A 22097-nucleotide genomic window follows, 5' to 3' on the forward strand; every position below is an offset into this window, starting at 1 on the left:
ATATTTTCAACACAGACAAGGAGGAGATGAACAAATAAATTTTTTAAAAGAAAAATCCCGAGTTTGGCAAATGAGAAACAATATTAGATGGTACTTGTGATAAATTATTATTATTCAAAAGTATTTACTTTCTCTTCCTGGGGTAAGATTATACTGCCCCACTCCACAGATATCAGATTTGACTCATTTACTTCACTCTGGATAATGAAATGTGAGCAGACTTGACTTGTTACTTTTGGGCACAAAACAAGAAACAGTCCTTGATTTGCCATATCTTTTTTCTTCCTCTGTCAAGAGGCCATCAGTGTTTCAGGTTGAGGTGGCTCCATTATCCTGGGCGGAGTCATGATGGACAAATAGCAGGAACAGAGTATCTGTTATGGTAAGCCACTTTTATTCTTGGGGTTGTTTGTTTCTGCAGCACTGCAAAAATGCTGTACTGACAATGTGATTGAGTTAGCATCAGAAAATGACTTCGTCCTAACTTCAGTGGTTCGCTATCTGAACAAACTTGAACAAGTCCTTAAACATTTTTGGAGTTGAATATAAAATAAAGATGATAATATGCTCAGCATTTGGGGTTGTCACTGATGTTCAAAGAGGAAATAAATTCAGAAGCTTTTGGCAAATTATAAAGTACTACAGAAATGTAAGGTATTACAATATTTTCACTCAAAGTCTGGACCCAGACGTGGTGTCTGTGGCATCATTTTAGCTTCTGTGTTGCTGTGAGTCATAGTAATCATCACATTGTCAGGCCCTTTGTTCAGCCACTGAAATGTGCACAAACTGCATATGAATAAGACAGAAAAAGAAGATATGAGGATATTTCTCAAAAGAACAAAGAAAAATGATGAATTCAATAAAAGTTACTTTTGAAACCCACTCACTGCTAGGCTCTGTGGCTTAGTTGGTTAAAGTGCCTATCTTGTAAACAGTGATAGATCCTGGGTTCGAATAGATAGATAGATCCTGGCCTCCTTTGCACATTTCTTTAGCCCTGAGAAGGGATGAGGAAATTGTCCGATAACAGAACTACAGTACCCCCTGCCTCCTCCTGACCCCGGAAAAATTCAGAACCCTAAAAATTAGTTTAAACTTCCGCAACTCTCTTCTTCCCATCACAAAAAGGCAAGTGAATTTGCGAGGGTCATTTTCTGGGGAAATACGGGATGGTTATCCCGGGAGGGGTTCAGAGAGGTGTCGAATACCCACATTCTTGCCATTTGCGACAACATGGATTGACCATGGCTGTCAGAGGGGAGGGTAGTGGAAGGATGAGTGAAATAGGGAGATTAAGAGGTACAAAATTCCAGTTACAAAATGAATGAGTCATGGAGGTGAAATGTACAGCATGGGGAATATGGTCAAAAATATTGCAATATCTTTGTATGGTGACAGATGGTAACTCGAGTTATCATGGTAATCATTTCGTAATGAAAATATCAAATCACTACATTGTGCAACTGAAACTAATATAGTGTTGTAGGTCAAATATACTTCAATTAAAAAAAAACTTTCCATAAATAAAAGAAAACCTGAATCAACATAAAAAATATTTCATTAGCCCCACTGGCACTAGCATTTCTATAGTGTTGAAATAGAGTCTTGCATTCAACAGCTGAGTTTGTTGGGTTATAGATAATTGTTTTTCATCTATCTTTTTATCTAGTTTGTTATATTTTTTTCCCATTTTCAGTTTGTCCATTTCTTTTACATGTAATTCGAGATATATGGAAATCACATATGCTGCTTGCAAAAGTGTTTGTAGTAAAGTCACTTGCTGTGACTCAGGTAAGTCCATTCCTAAGTACACATCTGTCTTGCAGTCATTCAGCTGAAATGAAATGGTCACTGTACCCAAATGATTCAAATGGCAAGACTGATAATGCTACACATGCACCAAGAGGATATGAAAATGTTTATCACTCACATAATGACACTTTCTGGGGAGAGCAGGGGAGGCTCACAGGTAAGTCCAAAAACAGCTTGGAAGAGCAAGGAAGGGTGATGAGCTTTGGCTTTTATTGGGTTAGAGGGTGGGCTGGGGGGTGAAGATTCCTGCGAACCAGGACTAGCGTGGTTTGATCTTTCCTCTGAGAGAGCTTAAGCACTTTCTTATGGGCTGGCTTAGATGTGAGTGAGAGTGATGGGTCTTGAAAGCTATCAGTAAATATCAAAAAGGGAGTCAACTTCTTAATTACAATACTCAATAGGAATTTGTGCACAAGTCCACAAAAAAGCATATACAACAGTGTTCCTTACAGCCCTATTCATGATATGCCCAAACTGGAAACAACCCATACATCCACCACTAGAATGGATAAATTGTGGCATATTCATACAATATGACTATATATATGGCAACAAAAAATGTTGTTAAATGCAAAAACATGGATGAATCTCATAGTGCTGCACAAAAGTAGCCAGGCATAAAAGAGTACTTATTGTATAATTCTATTTATATGTTATTAAAATGTGCAAACCTAATAGATGATATCAGAGTCAAAAGACTGGTTACCCTTATGAGGAAAGTCATTAGGAGGCACGTGAGAGGGGCTTCTGGTGTGCTGGTAATGTTCTATTTCTTGACACAGCCTAAGTGACAAAACTTAATTCTGGATCCCATTTGATGGAAGTAGTGGCAATAAGTTGGAACAAAAGATCTGAGTGAGAGTTCATAGATATGTTCTCTTTGTAAATATTCAGTGATATATTAATAAATATGTATTCAGATATATACCTACATAAATATAAGTATTCTGTATATGCTCATGTTTGGGCACCTTCCTGAATGTTTGTTACACTTCAATTAAAAAAAGTAGTTTGCTTTAAAAAGAAAAACAGTCACCAATTAGGAAAGAGAACATTGCCATTATTTTAGAAGTTCCATTTGCCCCACTCCACTTTACACCTCTCTCTCATCTAAGATAACCACAGTATTAATGCTTGTGATAATCATTCCCTTGATTTTACTTAATAGTTTTACTACTTATATATGTATCCATAAAACAATAGATTATTTAGTATGCTTAGTTTGTGATTTCTATAGATGATACCATGTTGTATTTGTTTTGGAATTTTTTTTGTTATTGAAATATTATCATGTTAACATCTCATTCTGTGTGATTTCTAGATTTTTCTTTATTGCATATAATTGTTTTTGTAAATTTTTATAGCTGTCATGAAAATGTGTTAAAACTGACACTATAATACATTTTTTTGGTTGATCTTTATACACAAGCGTACGATCTGTTTAAAAAAAAACCACACATTTCTGTTTCTTCCTTACACCTTTTTTTACTCTCCTTTTGTCTAGTAGGGAATAGAAGTGGCAGTTCCTGGTTTACTCCATGTGTTCCCAATTTCAAACAGAATGTTTTGAATTTTTTGCCCTTAAGTATTGTTTTCTGCAGATTATTTTTGTATTTTAAAAATCAGGTTAAAGAACTTTCCTTCTATTTCCAAATTGTTGTACCATTAGTGGACACTGAAATTTATCAAATGCTTTTTTCTGCCTGTACGGAGGTGAACAAAACTTTTTTCCTTTAATTTCTTGATATGCTGGTTTTGATATTAGGATGAAAGTAGGCTTATAAAATGAGATGGAGAGGCTTCCCTCTGTTACTATATTTGGAAGTATTTGTGTCCAGTTGAAATTATTGTCTCTGGAATATTTTATAGAACTTCCAGATTAAAATATCTGGGTTTGGAGTTTTCTCTGCGGAAAAAATTTTGACTATTTATTCAATACATCTAATGGTTTAGGACTATTCATATTTGCTATTTCTTCTTTAGCAAAATTTTGATTTTTTTTTTTTTTTTTTTTGCAGAATTGCTGTTTCATTTAAAATTTCAAATTAATTGGGCAAAATTCTTTACACCATTGCACATTCTGATCCACCTTCTGGAATACTCTTCTTCTGCGGTTTTTTTTTTTTTTTTTTTGGTTAACCTTTCGCATCTTGTAGATTTCAGTTCCTGGAAGGCTTACTGAAGGCTGGGTTAAGGAGAGACCCCAGACAGTCTGTCACTTTGACCTGATGTGGCCCAGAGAACCGGGCTGGTGCTTTCCTGGAAAGCAAGAGAAAGAGCGCAGCCTCCTCAGGGTGCAGTCGCTGCTCAGAAGCGCTTTTGAGAAAACACTGTTTGTCCAGCACCTCTAAATTGTGCAAAACCTATGTAACCGACTTTGGGGGGCCGGGAGCCAGAATGTGCTGAGAAGGCAGGTTGGATAAAGACCAAAATCCGACCCTCCCAGTTCCTAATAATGGGGGATGAAGTTCCCCAGATGCCTCGGATTCCAACCCAGTTGCTTTCACCACGCCCACAGCACCCTCAGGAAAAGGGTCCAAAGCAGGCGGTGTTGAGTAACCCGGCCAGCCTCGAGCGCGCCTTCCCACCACCCGTGTTCTCTCCTCGCCCGCGCCATCACTAGTGGAGGATCGGGATCCACTGAGATGAGGGCGGCTGGGGAAAATGAGGTGCCGGAAAGAAAATATACGAGCACCACAAATTGACTCAAAACCCCGCCTTTCTAACCTGAAGTCTGGCTCCTTACCTCTGAGCCGCACAACACCGCAACCCAGTGGCTGCACAAGAGGAGGGCCATTTTCTAATTGCTCGCAAGTGCAGCTATTGGGCTTTTTAACAAAGGTCTCCCTGGAGGGTATTCAGCGGGTCTATTCATCGTGGTTTCCAAGAGGGGCCAGGCCTAGGAAGACGCTTCTCGATTCAACCCTAATTGAAGCAGTCTTGGCAGGATTGGGCGCCCAGCTGAGAGGGTGGCAGGAGGGGTCTTTCTTGTGATTTTCATTTATTCCCGGAGGGTCTTAATTTTGACTCTGTATTCACTCTGAAGGTAAACCGAGCGTTTGTAGCCGTGATTACAGAGGGACATTCAGTCCTTTTCTCCTTCTATTTCGTTACAGGTTAATGCAACCGGCTGAGAGAGGCAACACAATGCAAGTGTAAAATTTTGTTCAGAGAAGAAATTTGGTGTCAAACTAAGGGCAGGAGTTTGGAGAAAAGCGGAATTTCCATTTTGCCTTAGCCTCTTACCGTAATTTCTTGGAGAAGTTACTTGGCTTTTGTATCAATGACACCATCTTTTAAATAAGATTAATAAGGAAGGCCTCTCTTCGTAAGAATTATATCAATACTAAATAATACAGAAATAGTCCAGAGTCTCAACACTTGTAATATTTTCCACAGCTGTCTCCTCGCAGGACCACGTGGCCTAATGGATAAGGCGTCTGACTTCGGATCAGAAGATTGAGGGTTCGAATCCCTTCGTGGTTGTAGGTTCCCTTTTTTCACGCTCCGGTTCGCTTTTCCCAGGCATCACTGTCCCAGCTCTCAGATTCCAAATTATAGCATCCGAGCACTCCAGAGATCACCCCTCTGGTATGATTGATTCAGTAAGTGGGGTCGGGGTCGGCGCCAGCCCCCTGCATCCAGCGCTCGTAGTTTAGAAGTCCTTGGCCAGACAGGCACACAGGTGTGGGAATAGGGAAAGGCGCCAGCCCTGGTCTCTGTGACCCTCTTCTAGTGGGTTGGGTGAGCACAGTGAGCGAGGTGCGTGCGACAGGGAACAAATGTCAAGGAATTTTGCTCGCTGGTCAGGCAGTGCCGGGACGTCTCTGTTATTTTAGCGTGAGACGACCCTCACTCTTCCATTGGTTTTCAGTTGGTTCTCGGCAATTTGACGCTGAAAACGCGTCTTTATGTTGAGAGATTTGTTTTTTTGAAGTCAGTTTAAATGTCGCCCCCTTGCGAAAGGAAAACTTGCCACATTTTAGAGGTGCTAGAGAAACGATGTTCTAAAGCCCGCCCCTTATTCAGGTGGCTGCCTCCAGAGAGGCGCGCGGTCCTTCTCTGGCCTTTGCAGAGACCTCCTGTGGGTTCTCCCGCACGGTGCGGGATGAATTAGTTGGACTTTCAGCAATATCTGAGGAACCAGGGTTAAAACAGAGACCTGAAACTGTGAGAAGAGGCCAGTCACGCAAATTAGGACAAAGAGGGAGCAGCCTCTACACAAGCGGAAAGAATGTGGCCAAATACATTTAAATATTTAGATGTAATGGACAAATTAATAGAACAATATGACGTATCAAAGTAGATTCAAGAAGGAATCGCGATTTTAAATAGTCTTAAACTATGAAATATTTTGACTTAGTTGTCAAGTCTTCCTAATGAGAAAATTCCACATCCTTTCGTTTACCAGGGACTTCTTTAAAATAGTCAAAGAAGAAATAAATCTAATCAGACACAACTCTTCTAATCAGACACAACAAAAAAAGAGAGAAAGAAAAAAAAAATCCACAACTACTCTTGCCGAATGCTGTAATGAGCTTTTTCCCATGAATGTACCTCTTAAACAGCTTTATTGAGGCATTATTTTCTTAAAATAAACTGCATATATTTAAACTTATAGTTTGACATATTTATAACTCATGAAACCATCACTCCAATAAAGATAATGAACATAGACATCACCCCCAAACGTTTCCTCGTGCCCTTTTGTAATCCCTGTTCATATGTTGCTGGACTTTGTTTGCTAATATGTTGTTGAGTACTTTTGTGTCCATGTTTATAAGAGATATTGATCTATAGTTTTCTTATCTCATTATGTCTTTGTCTGGTTTTAGCATCAGGGTAATATGGCCTTCTTTTCCGAATTTTAAAGAGTTTGTGAAGAATTAATATCAATTAAAAAATGTTTGGGAGAATTCAGCATTGAAGATTTCTGGGCTTTTCTTTGTGGGTAATTTTTACTTAATCTGTTTGCTTGTTATAGACTTTTATTCCATGCTAAATGCCTTTATCAGTCATCTACATCTTTGTAACAAACCTCACCTAAATTTAGTGGCTTAAAACAATAATTATTTATTTTGTTTGCAATTTTGAAGTTCAACAACTTGGGCTGTGCTTAACCAGGCAATTCTTTTGCTGGTTTTGCTTGTGGTCACTCATTAATTGCAGTCATCTGGCAGTTGACTGGGACCAGATGGTCCAAAATGTTTCCACTCAGTCTGGGGATTGTGGCTTGGATGGCTGGGATGGCAGGGATTTACTCTCCACATGATTTTCCATCCTCTAGGAAGTTAGGTGGGATTTCTTCACATGGTGTCTCAGGGTCCCAAGACAAAAAGAGGGGAAGTTGTAAGACTCTTGAGGTCATCTTGGAAATCTCACAATCTCACTTCCACAACACCATTACCACAGCATTCTATTGGCCAAAGCACAAGTTCAGCTCACATACAAGAGGGAGGGAAATAGACTCCGCCTTTTAATGGTAGCTGCTGCAGAACCACATTGCAAAGGGACATGTATAATGGGAGGAATTTGTGGCCATTAATCAATCAATAATTTATTATCTCATTTAACACTAAAAACAACACTCTGAATAGCCCCTATTGATATGTCTATTGTATATCTTGGTAAGTAAGTTATCCATGATCACTTCTTTACCAGCGTTAATCTAAATTGGTCTGTGAGTCTTGTTTCGAACCCACATGTACCTGGTGGGCAGCTCAGGGTGGGGCCGGGGAGAACGTAAGCGCTCCAAAACGTAGCAGCAGCTGAAAAAGAACTGACAGTGCTGAGCACTTGCGCACAGGCAATTATAAATCTTTTGTAAAGCCGGAGAGCTCCATGTCCGTGTCTCAGGATGACTCTGATAATGTTTAAGATCCAGGTGAGATTAAGTGACAGACACATAGGCTCCTGACTCAACTCATTTTCTGAGACTGAATACCTGTATCTCCGATATATCTACAGGCAGCATGGACTTATAAAGAGTAATAAGCATCCTAGAGGAAGCCCAGAGGAGTGGAGAAACGGAGGAAAGCTGGTTCAAGGACAGGAAATTTTCCACTGAAAGACTTGTAAGAAAAACCAAGATCGTCCGCATTTCACATAATTGACAAATCAGACGTAGTTGAATACTGTGAACAGTCGTCTTGGTAAGTGTCAAATGATAAATTGCCAAAGTGTTGGAAGAAGGCAGGCACCACACTCAGCAGGATGGTACTTGTTATGCATGACTTTAAGACAGAATTTTAAGAAAAATCACAAGCAAGATGTAGGACAGATATCACAACAGTTGATCTCTTCGGGGGGTGACCTCAAATTTGGCCTGCCTCGTTGTATGGGCTGGAGAGTAGTAAAAGTTGCTCCAGGTGAGGCTCGAACTCACAACCTCGGCATCGCTCACAAGTGTACCGCCTTATAAGTACCGCGCGCTAACCGATTGCGCCACTGGAGCCACGTTGGAGAGGTATAAGTGAATATACTTTCACAGATGAAGACGGTATTTTTGTTAAAGGTATTAAATGTTATGAACAAAATGGCACCTTCTGATATGGGGCTTCCACAAATGGGATTAAAAGCAGCAATCAAGGCATCCCTGGTATTTGCCAATCTGCAGCCGTTTCCCCCACAGTACAGAGATGCTGCAGGGGCTGAGCGTCGCAGTTATCTCTATCTTGATTTTCCGCTCAGATTCCCCACGGCTTCTCTAAATTCAGACTGTTATTTGAAAGCATTTGAATGAAAAAAAAATTACATTGATTCCACAAAGGCAGGAAGCTTTCCACTTAGGAGTGTGTATTCCAGCTGTAAGAAATCAGTGCATTTTCATTGCTTCCGGATTCCCGCGGACTTTTCATCTCAGCGGTTCTACTTTCTTGAGTTTCCCCGTCTCCACTCTGAGCTCCGCTCGACTGACCTTTCTTCTGCTTGAGATGCCACCTATCCCACCCCGACCCGATCACTCGCTGTTTTTTAACCTAAGAATGTTAAAACACGTTGTTATCCTGAAACATTCAGAGCTAATATTTCCTTTCGAAAAACCACTGTTATAAATGTACAGATGCAATGCATACTAAGGAAATGCTGAAAAACAAAGATAACTTGAACATTTTCTAAAGCCTCATACTCAGAGAAATCTATTGTTTATATTTGTTGTAGTTCATTTCAAGCTTTTAGTGGACGCACTGTGAACCAGACCTGAGCCACAACTCCATTTGTTACCTGGTCCCTATTACCTCCATTTTAACAGGGGGGCCATGATGACACTTTGGGTCTTTCCGAATCAATATCAACTTGGACCTTGTTTCCAACAGTCCTTGAAATGTGAGGGTATTTCTCTTTCTTGAGTTTATGCTTATTGAGTAAATGGTCATAAGTCCCTTTAGGAAAGGAATGGGGAAATTATATTCTACATATTTGCAGTGGCACTGCAGGGTCCTCAGGACTTGGCTTCTCCTTTAGTCAAAAATTTCAGGTCTGAAAACTGGTTTAAGATCAGAAATTGAGCAAGATATTGTGATTTTATTTTTAACTGGGGCAGCTGCCCTCAGTCTCCTGATTATCTATCCTCAATTTCTTCTAATTGTGTAGACAGTGATATGCTTGTTGACTGCCCATCTATATTGCTTCTAGGGATGCTGTATTTTATTAATTATCTCAAACACTCTGCAAAGTTGGCTACCACTCTGAAATTGTCTCTCATTACAGTAATTTTGCCCACCCACTCCTGGGGCATGCACATGCACGCACACACACACACACACACACACACACACACACACACACACACACTCTCACGGATTCTGATGGTTGAGTGCTGCTATCTCTGGCCTGAATTATTTCAGTATCCTATAATCCCCATTGCTGTCAGTGAAGTTACTTCTGTAACAGAATCTCATACCATCAGCCCAGCGCCAGTAGAGGACACTCATCATAGAACTTCTCAGTGAGGCTGGTGCCCCTCTCCCCAGCATATTACTTTTTTTTTTTTTTCAAACAGAATGTCCTTTGGCCCTCTTGTGACACATTCATCTAGTGGGTTTTCCAGCGTTACATGGTAAATCCACTAGCATGCCTACTTTTCTGAGCTTTTGATCCCTCCTTTCTGCCATCAATCACAAGAGTCCTGGCATTCTTACCACATTTAGTGAGAGCCATTTCTTTTTCAAGCAGGATAATCCCAATAGTATGTTGAGTTCTTGCCAGTGTGTAAAAATTCTATACTTTTGGAGAATGCTCCAGTATCAGTAAACTCTACTTCAGCTAACTTTGAGTTCTCTTCTTGATCCAGAACCCTTAGAATTTAGTTCTATATGGGAAAGACGCTGAGTGAGCGGCAGAGGCACGTGTTGGGCAGAGGAGAGGTCTCTGCATTGTCTTCAAGGAAGAATCCTTAATAAGGAGGACTGGGCTACTTTTAAAAGGCTCAAAGGATCTTGGGAAATCTGGAGATTGAGATGTTCTAATGCATCCCACCAGATGTCTCCATTCAATGTCTCAAGGTTCTATTCTTTTCCAATCAAGGCCATGACTTAGGCATAGAAGATAATCTAGTTTGAGAATTTAACCCACTTTGGAGTTCTACTATTCTTATGATTAAATCTTGGATCTGAACCTTAGCTCTTTATTCTCTTGAGTTGCAGGATATGAGAGGTTCTTTATATCCTATTATGGAGACACTCTGGCTTTCACAGTTAGCCTTTATTTGATGAGATATCATCCTCAGCCTTTAATCATCTTTCTCCAAGGCATCAATTTCTTCTAATAACAACTATACAATTCTATTACATTATTATTACCAGCTCTCCCATATTTATCAAGCACCTGATACATCACATCTTCTTGTGCATATCCACCAGTATGGCATCTCAGTTCAGGTTTGGTGAAAGTTTTAAAAACTGCTACTTTGTGCAGTGGCTGTTTGTGCTCCACCAATCCCCTCACTACCAACCACATGGTGGGTAATTCAGCTTCAAAAATCTCATCTTATTATCCTCTTTCTCAGATCACTTTTGATACTAACTATTGTAGGTTGGGTTCCCCGGAAAGACTCCAAGATGGGGATTTGCATTAAGAAAGTTTACTGGGGCACTACCTCAGGGACAACACCTGAGAAGCAATGAAGAGAATCAGAATTTGTCAGAGGGAAAAATTGGGCTGCAGTACAAGTGCAAAAGGGCAATTGCCTACCCCTTGGGGGTCTCCACCACTGGAATGGGTCCTTCAGAGTTGTCCTAAGTTGAGAAGCCAGATCGTGGCTGTTATACGTCTCGTTGACCAATAATTGCATACAGGCTGCCCCTGGAAATGAAATGTGACCTTGACCTGAGACAATTCCTAAAGAGGGATGAGACTTGAGAGCCATCAGGTAACAACCTTTCAAGGACCTGGGATGGTAAATCCTTCTGTCCAGGGGGTTCAGGTAATTTGGTCAATCCACCATCTGTGACAGTCACAGTGAGGAAGAAGAGAAAGATATGACGAGTTTGAGCACAGGATAGGATTTAAAAACCACCACACTGATCCCAGTTGCTGCAGAAAACATTTTATTGGAGATAGGTTCAGGGCTGGTTCTGAAGCTGAGGACTCTAAGGTTGAGAGAGGAAAGCCTGTCCTTCAAAGGGTGCTCTGCCCAAGTGCCACAATCTGAATACAGTAAAGATCAGACATAGGAAAGTTTTTGTAGGGTCCAAATTAGAAAGAGTCTCCAGGTCCCACTATCGTGAAGATGTCCTTCCCTTCATGTGAGGCAATTTCCTGCTCCCACTCGACCTAGGGCTCCTACAGAAGAGTGACAGATCAGTGGGGGCAGGGGTGGGCGGGGTGTCACAGATAAAGACTGATCCGAAAATGTTTGGAAATTGACATTACATGGGGAAGGAAATACGTTATGAAGTGGAACCTAGATTGTATGGCTATATACCCCATTGCTATTTCTACACCTTTAGGGTAGAGAGAGAAGGAGAAATCAGAATGTGTAGCAACGTTCTTTTTCAGGATGTGACAAACTGAACCTTCCTCATGGAAGGATGATTTTCCTTTGATGGATATGCATTATTAAATTTGTAACAGATGTCTGAGGATTTAGGGTTTCCATTCTGTTTTTTCTTCACGCACTTACTCTTGCAAGGGGAAATAGCAGTAGCCTTCTGAATATAAATCTACTTGGTAGAGAGTGGGAATTTTGGCACTGTAGATGTTATTTAGTCAAGTGGAGGCCATTTAGGAAGAAACTGTAGTGAAAAGATGGATTTTTTTTTTTTTGAACAGGTCTTCAGGTAAGAAGCAGGACGGCTCCTGCCCCCAACTTGGTCTTCCTATTTGGTTTTGAGCTGTCTCAGGTATGCCAGAATATCTGACTTGACTGTACTGATTGGAACCTGATGGAAACAGCGCATGACAGGGACTCCATCAGGTCCCACCAGGAACTTTTCAAAATTCCAGCGGATGTCATGGGCCATGACGGGTTCCCAGGATATATGTCTGATTGAGCCCGTAAGTTCAGAAGGGTGAGGACAGAATTGCTGCAGCAGAGAGATGGAAAAGAGAAATGACAGTATCATTTCTGCTCTTGGATGATTCAGGCTATTTTCACCCACAGGTAATCTACTCCCTCTTATATCAAGATATTTTCATTTCCTCTGATTACTAATATATTCTCTGAATCACAAAGATACCAACTACCAAAAATGTTGTAGATATTATAGCAAAAGTCTATTCCCTCTTTCTGTTTCTCCCTGTGACCACATCACAAAATCCTGCTGCTATGAATAAGATACGTCACCTCTCTAGCTTTCAGTTTCCTTTTCTGCAAAGTGAATGGTTTAGATTAGAATGTGGTTTCCCAGGTCTTGATGCTCCATGGGCCAGTAACATTTCAAAAATATCTTTTGGGACCAATAGGAGTTCCAACATTTTGTTTTGTCAAATAAGAGAAAATTTTAAAAACATCATTGCTTCACCATTTAGTTCTAAAAAGATAATTATAAGAATAAATTACATATAGGTACTAATCTTAGAATAAAGGGTAGCCCTGTAAATCAGTTGAGTTTATGAAATCCTCCTTATATTGTCCTATTTTTTCAATTTACTGAGAATATATAAAAATCTCAACATAGGCCAGCTTTGGCCCACAGTTCAGCATCTAAGAACACTGAACTCTGATGATCTTTAGGGGCCCGTTCAGCTCTCACATTCTCTATATCTAAGATTCAGTGTTTCATAAAAAGCACTTATTACATTGTATTATACCTGATTTCTATGTCATCCTCTCCAGTATGAAATCATGAAGGAATAGGGACTGTTTCTATTCATCTTTATACCCTTATTATTTAGAAAACTGCCTTATAGATAGCAGGCACTCTATAAGTATACCTTGAATGTATGAATGAATGAATGTCAATGAACAAAAGAGAGTGGTCCCAGTGAAAGGTGCCACTCTACACAACTCTCTCCACCACACAAAGCCAGAGCATCATAGATACTAACAAATTAAACCCCAATCCCTATGCTAATCTGGAGATCTCTTCCAAAGAGTCCAAACCCACCTCCAGGCAGGTGCCCTTGGATCCATTTCTACCACATCAACTTTATGCTAGGAATATTTGGGAAGAAGAGGTTTAGGTCAGTGATTAACTCACCTTCAAGAAGGTGAAGACTTTCTGCTCTTTTTTGCCATTCACATCCCCTTTCTCAAAGAGCTGGAAATTAGGTACATATCCTCCTCCTGGACGGACATACCTGCAATGAACCATAATGTTCCCAGGAAGCTCCAGAATATATGAGAGAAAGTTATGATGGGGTACCAGAATTTGAGGTCATGAGAAAGGGGAGAGAGAGGTGGAGATATAGAAAACAGGGCTGGGAAGGGAAAATAAGGCCATTTTTAAACTTTGGGCTCCCTGATTCACTTTATTTTTCTCTACTCCACATCCTATCACTGTCCCCCTGCACTGTTTCTGTACCAGCAATACCAGGAGCTATTTCTGTGCCCCTGCTCCTCCGTGGTCCATCCAGTTCTCACTTCCCAGAGAGGGGGAGAGAGTGTCTGACACTGCCAGACTCATATCAGCAGAGGCCAAAGTTAAAATCAGTTTGCAGATGCCCCTAAGCCTATTAACCCACTACCCATCCCAGAAGTCCCCAATATGGAAACACCTCTGGAAACAGAGGAAAGGTAGACAGAGACCCCTATAGGGTTTCAAGCAGGCACTTACTTCAGTCCTGGAAGGGTCTCTGAGTTCTCTCCTGGTTCTTGCTTTCCAAATTGGTTGCAGGGAAAGCCCAACACAACTAGGTCAAAGGGTTTCAGCTCCTCCTGAAGTGCACTCAGTTCTATGGGTAGAGAAGGGACAATATGGCGGCCTGGCTAGAGAGCCTCCTTGTGTAGAGAAAGATCCTTAGAGATACCCATTTTACAGAGGAAAAAAACAGAGGCCCAGGGAAGGAAAAAAAAGTATCTAGGTCAGAAAGACTGTTTTTGGCAGGGATGAAACTAGATACTGGATCTCCAAACATGTATTCAAAATGTTATAGTGCAGTATTTCCCAAATCTGCAGCACATCAGAATCAGGTGGGGGCCTTCCCTTAAAAATAGGGATACCCAGGTTCCATTCCAGAAAAATTTCTGATTACATTCTTCTGAGATGGCTCCCCAGTCACCTTTATTATTCTAAAGCTCACCAGATCACTGCTGGTGGGACTGTAAAATGGTTTAAGTGCTATGGAAAATAGTATGGAGGCTTCCCCAAAAATTAAAAATAGAACTACCATAGATCAGCATTCCCACTTCTGGGTATATATGCAAAGAATTGAAAATAGGGCCTCAAAGAGATATTTGCACATCCATGTTCATAGGAGCACTATTCATAAAAATCAAGAAGTGGAAGCAACCCAAATGTCCATCAATGGATGAATGGATAAACAAATGTGGTATATCCATACAATGGAATATTATTCAGCCTTAAAATGGAAGGAAATTCTGTCACATACTACAACATGGATGAACCTTGACGACATTATGCTACGTGAAATAGACTAGTCATGAAAAAGACAAATACTGCAGGTAAGACAAATACATTTGGTATCTAAAATAGTCTAATTTATAGAAACAGAAGGTAGAATGGTGGTTACTAGGGGCTGGGGGGAAGGGGAAAAGGAGAGCTGTTATTTAATGGGTACAGAATTTCAGTTTTGCAAGATGGAAAAGTTCTGGAGATTTGTTTCACAAGAATGAATATTTTTAACACTACTGAACAGTATTCTTAAAAATGGTTAAAATGGTAAATTTTATGTCATGTCTTTTTGTACCACAATTAAAAAATGAAAAGCTCATCAGGTGATTTTTAAACAAAACTACGTTTAAACATCACTGCTCATCAGTTTGCCTTCCCTGGTTGGTTAATTGGTAGATTGAATCTTTCTTTTTAAAAGAAAAAGGGACACACAATGAGAATGTGCTTCTCTCCTCTGCACAAGCTGGTTCACCCTGGGTGGAGTGTGGGTAAATCTGACAGGGGCAAAGAGAACCAGAGAAATTCCAAGTTGAGCTTCCTGGTGTTCTTCAACAGTCTTCAGGATGTTAAAGATGAATTCTACCTAAAAACCCTCATTGGTATGCCAAAACACAAGCTTCCAACTGCCTTCTTCCCCAAGTTTTCCAATTTGTCTCCTCAGACTTTTATAATTGTCTTCTTTGTTCACCCTTTCTGAGCTAGATATTTTCAGTCCCCTAGCAAACACTAACCAGTCCCACTCAGATTCTGCTCAGCCAGCGGGGTCAACTGATATCTCCTCTTAGTCCTTTCATTTTTATTTATTTATTTATTTTTGCAATATGAGATTGCTTTCCTGTTTCCAAATGGTTCCCTAGTACCTTTCCCCACATCCTCCACTTTTGCCTTTAGTCACTGTAGGTAATCACTTCCTCTAGGAAAGAGACAATAAATTAGGAAACATGTCTACCAGTCCTTGAGTAGTTATTTCTCAGTTACCTCATCTGTTATGTACAGAGTGGGAACTGAATAAATTGATTTTAAAGTCCCTATAAACTGGTAAAATGAAGTATGGTCCAGTAGAATATTCTTCAGTCTTAAAAAAGAGGGAGGAAATGGTCTGAACTCCAAGGTACCTTATTAATTTTAGAAAGCAAATTTGCAAATTGTATTTATAATATGTTATCAACTGGGGGAAAAGAAAAAAAAAGAATACCCATATATTTTGTAAACATGATAATATTGGTCACCTGAAGGGAGGGGAAAGAGATGAAAAAATTTTCACTCTAAACTTCTTTATTCCTTTAATTTTGAGCCTTGTGAATATATTACCTTGTCAAAATATAACATAATCAGAAATTTAAAATCAAAGTTCTTATTAGTTCAAATATAAGAAGTGCATCTGTTTCTGAAAGAAATAATCCTGCTCATTATTTATTGGCTTTCAGACAACATGGCCTAAGATATGAGAAAGATAAAATTCCGCCCCGAGTCATGTACAGAGAGGGAAAAACTACACTTAAAGGAGGCGTTGAGGTTGGAGAGGGAGTGTTCGCCGCTCTTATGGCCTCCTCTACCAGCCCTTGCTCTAGTCAAATGTGCTCCAGCTATAAAGCCCCTTTCCCCTTTTCCCTGTCTTCATAAGTTACATGTAAAACCCTGGAAAAGTCTCAAAAACATCAATCCTACCTCCTGTATTTACCAAGGAGACTTGAATATTCAGAGAGGCTCCTAGCTGTCAGATACATTGTTGATTCTCCTGGAAATCTCAGGAGCAAAGCAGAGGCAGGACATAGGAAGGGGTCAACAAACGTTTTCTGTGAAGGTCCAGATAGTAATTTCAGATGGTCTCTGACACCATCACTCATACAACCACTCAACTCTGCCTTGTAGCTTAACGTCCATCACAGACAATCTGTAAATGAATGAGCATGGCTATGTTCAATAAAACTTTGTTTACAAAAGTAGGCTGGCCAGATTTGCCCTGTGGACCATAGTTTACTGACTCCTGACATCAGGGAATAAAGTCACTTGATCATGAGTATTTATTTTGATACATATAATTAGAATTAGAATATAATTCCAACATGACTTAGAATATAATGAGCTGGAAAATTTAGTCCCAAGGAGATCTGTTTATGAACTCTTACCAGGATATTGAGCTGTCAGACCACAATAGGTGGCCACATTGACAAAAAGGACATGCTTGCCTGCATACTGCTTGAACTGAATGTATTCCTTTCCATTAAGAGTGAAAGCGTCATAATCATAGATGGTACCTTTCACATATTTGTAGCAATCCATCTGGAAGATTTTTAAAAATCATAATATTAGTAACAATAATTCCTAACATCAGTATAACCTTTCAAAGCACTCAAAGAATAATGCATATATTAACTGCGACCCAGAAAACAAATAAGAGTTGTCTAAGGTGTCAATGACAAGACTGAAACTAGGTCTTGTGACTTGAAAAGCAATGGTTTTTTGCGCAACAAGCAGTCAAGTCTCTCTATTATCCTGGCAGAGGTGAGATACCAGGAACTGCTTGGATGAATGGAAAAGAGCAGAGATTCATGAGCTGGAATGGGATGGCCTGGAAGTAAGTGGAGCCAAACAGAAAAGTGCACTGCCTTTCATGCTTCTATGAAAGTGAGGCTACTCCTTGTCTCTGTGTTGAAGGCATCTTGCCTGACTCCTTCAGTGAAGGGAAGGTTTTAAATTGCCTAAGTATTTTAGGATGGCCTTGTTACTTCTTTAACTTTCCCTAGGTCTTCTGACTTCTTACCCCACTCATCAGCATGGTGGAGTAGAAAGAACTCTCCTGGGGAACTAGAAGCCAGCTCTATTGTTAAATTTCTTTATGGACCTGGGCAATTCTCATCCTTGGCCCTGTTTCCCACTGGTAAAATGAAGACATTTGTCTAGACTCCTATCAGATCCTCAAGGGGCCTTCCAGGTTTAACATTCTAGAATCTAATATTACCCCCACCTTGAGTAATTTTCTCTCTCAATGCACTAACCAATACTGTGAAATTCCAACTTTTTGTAGCTCCCAAGAAAGGAGATGGAGAGCTCAAAAATGCATCTGTGAACAGGTCACTAAAATCTGCCTAGCAGCATCCAACTTAGCACATACCCAGCTCCTCACCCATTGTGCTTGTGGTATCTAATACCTGCCTTCATCATCAGCTCCATCTAGCCTATATCTTATCAGATCTGAACATATTTCCACATAACAGAAATAAGCTCCACGTGAAATCACCATTGCCTGTTCTTAGGTTAAATTCTTCTACAGGCAGATCTCATCCTATCCCTCCACTGTCTCTATCCATGCAGGGTGCATGCAGTACCCAAAGTGTGCCGACTCCACAGTGCTCACCAGCACATCCTGATCTCTTTCCCTCTATTGGGGAAGCCACTACAAATGGATTATGGAATATAGGGAATGTAAAATCCGGAATTATGAGAAGAAAGCTAATGTCCAAACCACCCAGTGAGAAAAAGGCAGAGAGGTACTGACCAGAGAAAGGAGGGAAGGACCTAATCTGATAAGAAAGGTCCAGACTTAAACTGGGATTAAACTAGACTCCCTGGAAATGCAATGGACTATAAAGGATTTTAGTCAAACACCATCTGCCCCCACCCAAAGAAGTGATCCAACACAAAACCAAACCAAATTCTACCACTGATTCTATCCCTAGCATACCAGGTTGTAGCTACTTAAGCTCTGCTCCTGAGGAGAGAGGCATTTTCTCTATGCAGGCGTTCGCACCTTTCCCTAAATGCATACACATGTACACACACCAGCAAAACTGAGACATGTATAAAGAGAACAGTGTATCATAGCATCCATTCCTATCTCCCTGATGCCTGGTTCCAAGCTAAACATTTTTAAGAATTTGCCTTGGGCTTCCCTGGTGGCGCAGTGGTTGCGCGTCCGCCTGCCGATGTAGGGGAACTGGGTTCGCGCCCCGGTTTGGGAGGATCCCACATGCCGCGGAGCGGCTGGGCCCTTGAGCCATGGCCGCTGGGCCTGCGCGTCCGGAGCCTGTGCTCCGCAACGGGAGATGCCGCAGCAAGGGGAGGCCCGCATACCACAAAAAAAAAAAAAAAAAAAAAAAAAGAATTTGCCTTTTTTCCCCCCATGCTACTGCAATGAAAATTACTGAAAATCATGTTGGGTACCAGAACGTGGGGACTTAGACTCTGAACTTGAAGACTCCTCTTAGTCCAATCCAGCTTACTCCTGGTATTCATTGCTGTTTCACATTTATTTAAGTCTGTATGATATGTCTCAAATACTTCCAGACTCAGCTTTTATTAAACAAATTCTACAGCCCAGGATCTCCACACCCAAGTAGGCAGCACTGGATAACATAAAAACCATATCAACTCTCAAAAATAGGGAAATCACTCAGGAGGCTATCTAGTCAAGAGGGAAGAAAATCTTACTAGAGTTGCCTTTTATAGAACACATTATATGCATAATAATTATTGCTTACCTACCCAGTAACTGGGTGAGCAGGTGGGTAGATACTGTTACACACACATTTGTGGTGAGAAAGCAGAAACTAACAGAGGTGAGTTGACTTGTCTAAGGCCAAAAGTGATAACCCACTATGTAAATGAGAGTTCGCTTGCCCCTAACTTCATGATTCCTTTTTGCTTCCGAGTCATCTAGTTCATTGCTATTCTTCCCTGAACTGCTCCTGCCACTGCCATATAAACATTTTCATCAATAAGGCAACTGAGCCATGAATTGGAAATAGAACTGAGGCCAGAATCCAAGACTCCTGATTTCAGATCCAGCTGTTTCAGGCCTCCAATTACTTTTTTTCCATATGTTTTATGTTTCTCTGATAACTCTCTGATTTTATCCATCCCTAAAACTTCCATATTACTTTTTTTCCACCACTTTGTGGGTTTCCTGCTTAGCTGCATCTGAGATGACTCAACTCAGCCTCTCCTCCAAACCCTGGTCCCCAGCCACTCTGATGCCCACCACTGCCCCATGCCTCAGACTCAGCTCTGATGCACATACTGATGTGGCTGGAGGGGTATCCAGGCGACCTCTACCTGGAGAAGGAGGGGAGGAAGCACCACAGTAAAAAGACACTCTCATCCCTACCCATATTCAACTCAAGGAACACCCATTCATAGGAGTGAAGAAAATTCAAGGAGAAGAGAAGAAAGGTTTAGGGGAACCCTCAAAGAGGGAGAAAGCAGAGGTCAGAGTCTTACAAGAAGGACTGAGGGCAAGATTTGGGAGCAGGACAGAAGGCTCCACCTTTGAGCCCTGCCCCATCCTCTCTGGTGGTCACTCACCTTCTCCAGCTTAGAATTTGACTGCACGAAGCCAGCTAGGAAAAGGGGGAAAAGATAGGAGGCCCTTAACTGTACAGTCACGACTAGTGTCTGTAGATCACTAGTCTGAGGTTGTTGGGTACCTGGCAGCCTTTTGATAACCTGGCAGGGACTAGCCCAAGCCTATGCAGGCCAGTTGCATGGTGGCAAGGATTTCTGGGGCGTGAGTAGGGCAAGAGGACGTAGAATTCAAACCACATCCTTACCTACACACACTCCCATGAGCACTCAGTGCTCACTAGTGCGATGAGGACCCAGGACTCACATAAATTCTGAAGGAATTATGAAAAGGTGAGGGCAAGCGCTCCACAGTCCTTGAAGACTATTGTCTATTTTTTCTGAGTGGATAGCCGTATCTAGGTGCAGACATCTCAGTAAAGTCACTGCAAAAAGGCATGACATAAACATTCCAAATACTAATCCTAATATTATTATGTAAGTTAAAAAAAAATCAAAGAATGGACCACATGTGATCCATTAGAAGGAAACTGGGCCTGAGGAAGGGAAAAATATTTGTACTTTAATATGTTCACTGTACCAATGTTTACAAATGCTTTCATGTGCTTACTAGTCAGTAAGAAAAACCAAGCAGCCCAAGAGAAACCTGGGCACCAGACAGTAAACCAAGTGGCATCTGTAGTAGGATACAATGTTCTCCCTTACCAGTAATTAAAGAGGTATAAACAAGAATAGTTGCATTTTGCATTTATCAGATTGGGCAAAGTTCAAAAGAATGGAGGTTCCCAGTCTCGGTGTCAGTCTGGTATAGGAGGCTCTTACACACTAGGTGGGGGCAGGGAGGACTACTAATAGCCAACAACTTTCTGGAGGATAATCTGCCATTTTGAATGCGATGCTTTTTTTTAAGTAAATAACTTAAAATTTTTTTTAAAATTTTGAAATAATTATAAATGTATAGGAAGTTGCAAACACTCCTCTTAATCTCCTGGAAGCCCGAAGGCCCAAGAAGGATAATGGAAATGAGACTCAAGTTCCTCTAAGGATAAAAATGCTTTGCCTCTCAACCATCATAAGAACCCCCATCCATTCAGCAACAGTTTCCAACCACTGCTCAATAGTCTCAGCCAAAAGTTTAGAATAGATGAGTTGATGATGCAGACCTGGAGCCCTAGGAATTGCTGAGTTTCTCACATAAATAACATATTTAAATCCCACCAACTTCATGGGGGGGGCACTGACCAGTAAGTTTCTCTTGTCTACAATACAGTTTTACTTTTTGGACCTCAAGTGCTAAGGTTTGAGTTAATCATATTCCTAAATTCATGATTATTTGTGCTTGTAAGGTTTCTCTCTTGTTTTATTTATTATTCATACCCAAACTTCATTGATTTTTGATTCCTCTCTCCCTACAGGTAAAATATGTTTAATATGCATTGTGTTCTGATTCTTGAAACAGTTGTATATTCCTCATCAGATTATTAGCTCCTTGAAGTTTAAAAAAATTATTTGGTTTTTTTTTCCATTTAAATCTCAGATTTAAAGGGTAGAATTAATCAAACTTTTAAATTTATGGCACTTTATCATCATTAGGCTATGCAATGATTCTCTTCTTATATTAATTTAAAAAATTTTTTGTCCCCAATCCACTGCCATTTTCCTACCTCTCAGAGAGGAGGAGTGGCAAGGAAACAATTACCACAGACTGGAAAGTTGGCAACATTTGTTCTGTTGCAACAAAACATTTGGTAAAACTGTTGCCTGATGACTTAGAAGGCAAAATGACTAAAACAAGGATGAATGTGGTTCCTAGGGCTTTAGAATTACAAGGGGTGAATTCAGCAACTAACTGAGCTGTTAAGAGATGACTAACAAAGAGATGTTGAAAAATATTTGCATTAGTTGAAGAGGATCAGGTTTGTTTGCCTTTACCACTCTTCCCACACTCTTCTTCCTCCTCCCACAGGA

At 40.6% G+C, this 22097-nt stretch overlaps 1 protein-coding gene and 2 non-coding genes across 3 annotated transcripts; 1 reads left to right on the plus strand and 2 right to left on the minus strand.

The window, feature by feature from the left end:
* Positions 1 to 5228: 5228 nt before the first annotated feature.
* On the plus strand, positions 5229 to 5301 carry TRNAR-UCG (transfer RNA arginine (anticodon UCG)). The gene has a single exon. It is a non-coding gene; the product is annotated as a tRNA-Arg (tRNA).
* Positions 5302 to 8175: 2874 nt separating this feature from the next.
* On the minus strand, positions 8176 to 8269 carry TRNAI-UAU (transfer RNA isoleucine (anticodon UAU)). The gene is made up of 2 exons: positions 8232 to 8269; positions 8176 to 8211 (listed from the first exon to the last, which is right to left on the minus strand). It is a non-coding gene; the product is annotated as a tRNA-Ile (tRNA).
* Positions 8270 to 12131: 3862 nt separating this feature from the next.
* Positions 12132 to 21566, minus strand: LOC102992867 (epididymal secretory glutathione peroxidase). The gene is made up of 6 exons (XM_007110737.2): positions 21507 to 21566; positions 20133 to 20294; positions 16958 to 17111; positions 14031 to 14148; positions 13455 to 13554; positions 12132 to 12338 (listed from the first exon to the last, which is right to left on the minus strand). The coding sequence occupies exons 1-6, from the start codon at positions 21564 to 21566 to the stop codon at positions 12132 to 12134; spliced, it is 801 nt and encodes a 266-aa protein (XP_007110799.2).
* Between the last annotated feature and the right edge of the window lie 531 nt (positions 21567 to 22097).

Source organism: Physeter macrocephalus, chromosome 18, assembly GCF_002837175.3.
Source record: "Physeter macrocephalus isolate SW-GA chromosome 18, ASM283717v5, whole genome shotgun sequence".
Taxonomy (NCBI): Eukaryota; Metazoa; Chordata; class Mammalia; order Artiodactyla; family Physeteridae; genus Physeter; species Physeter macrocephalus.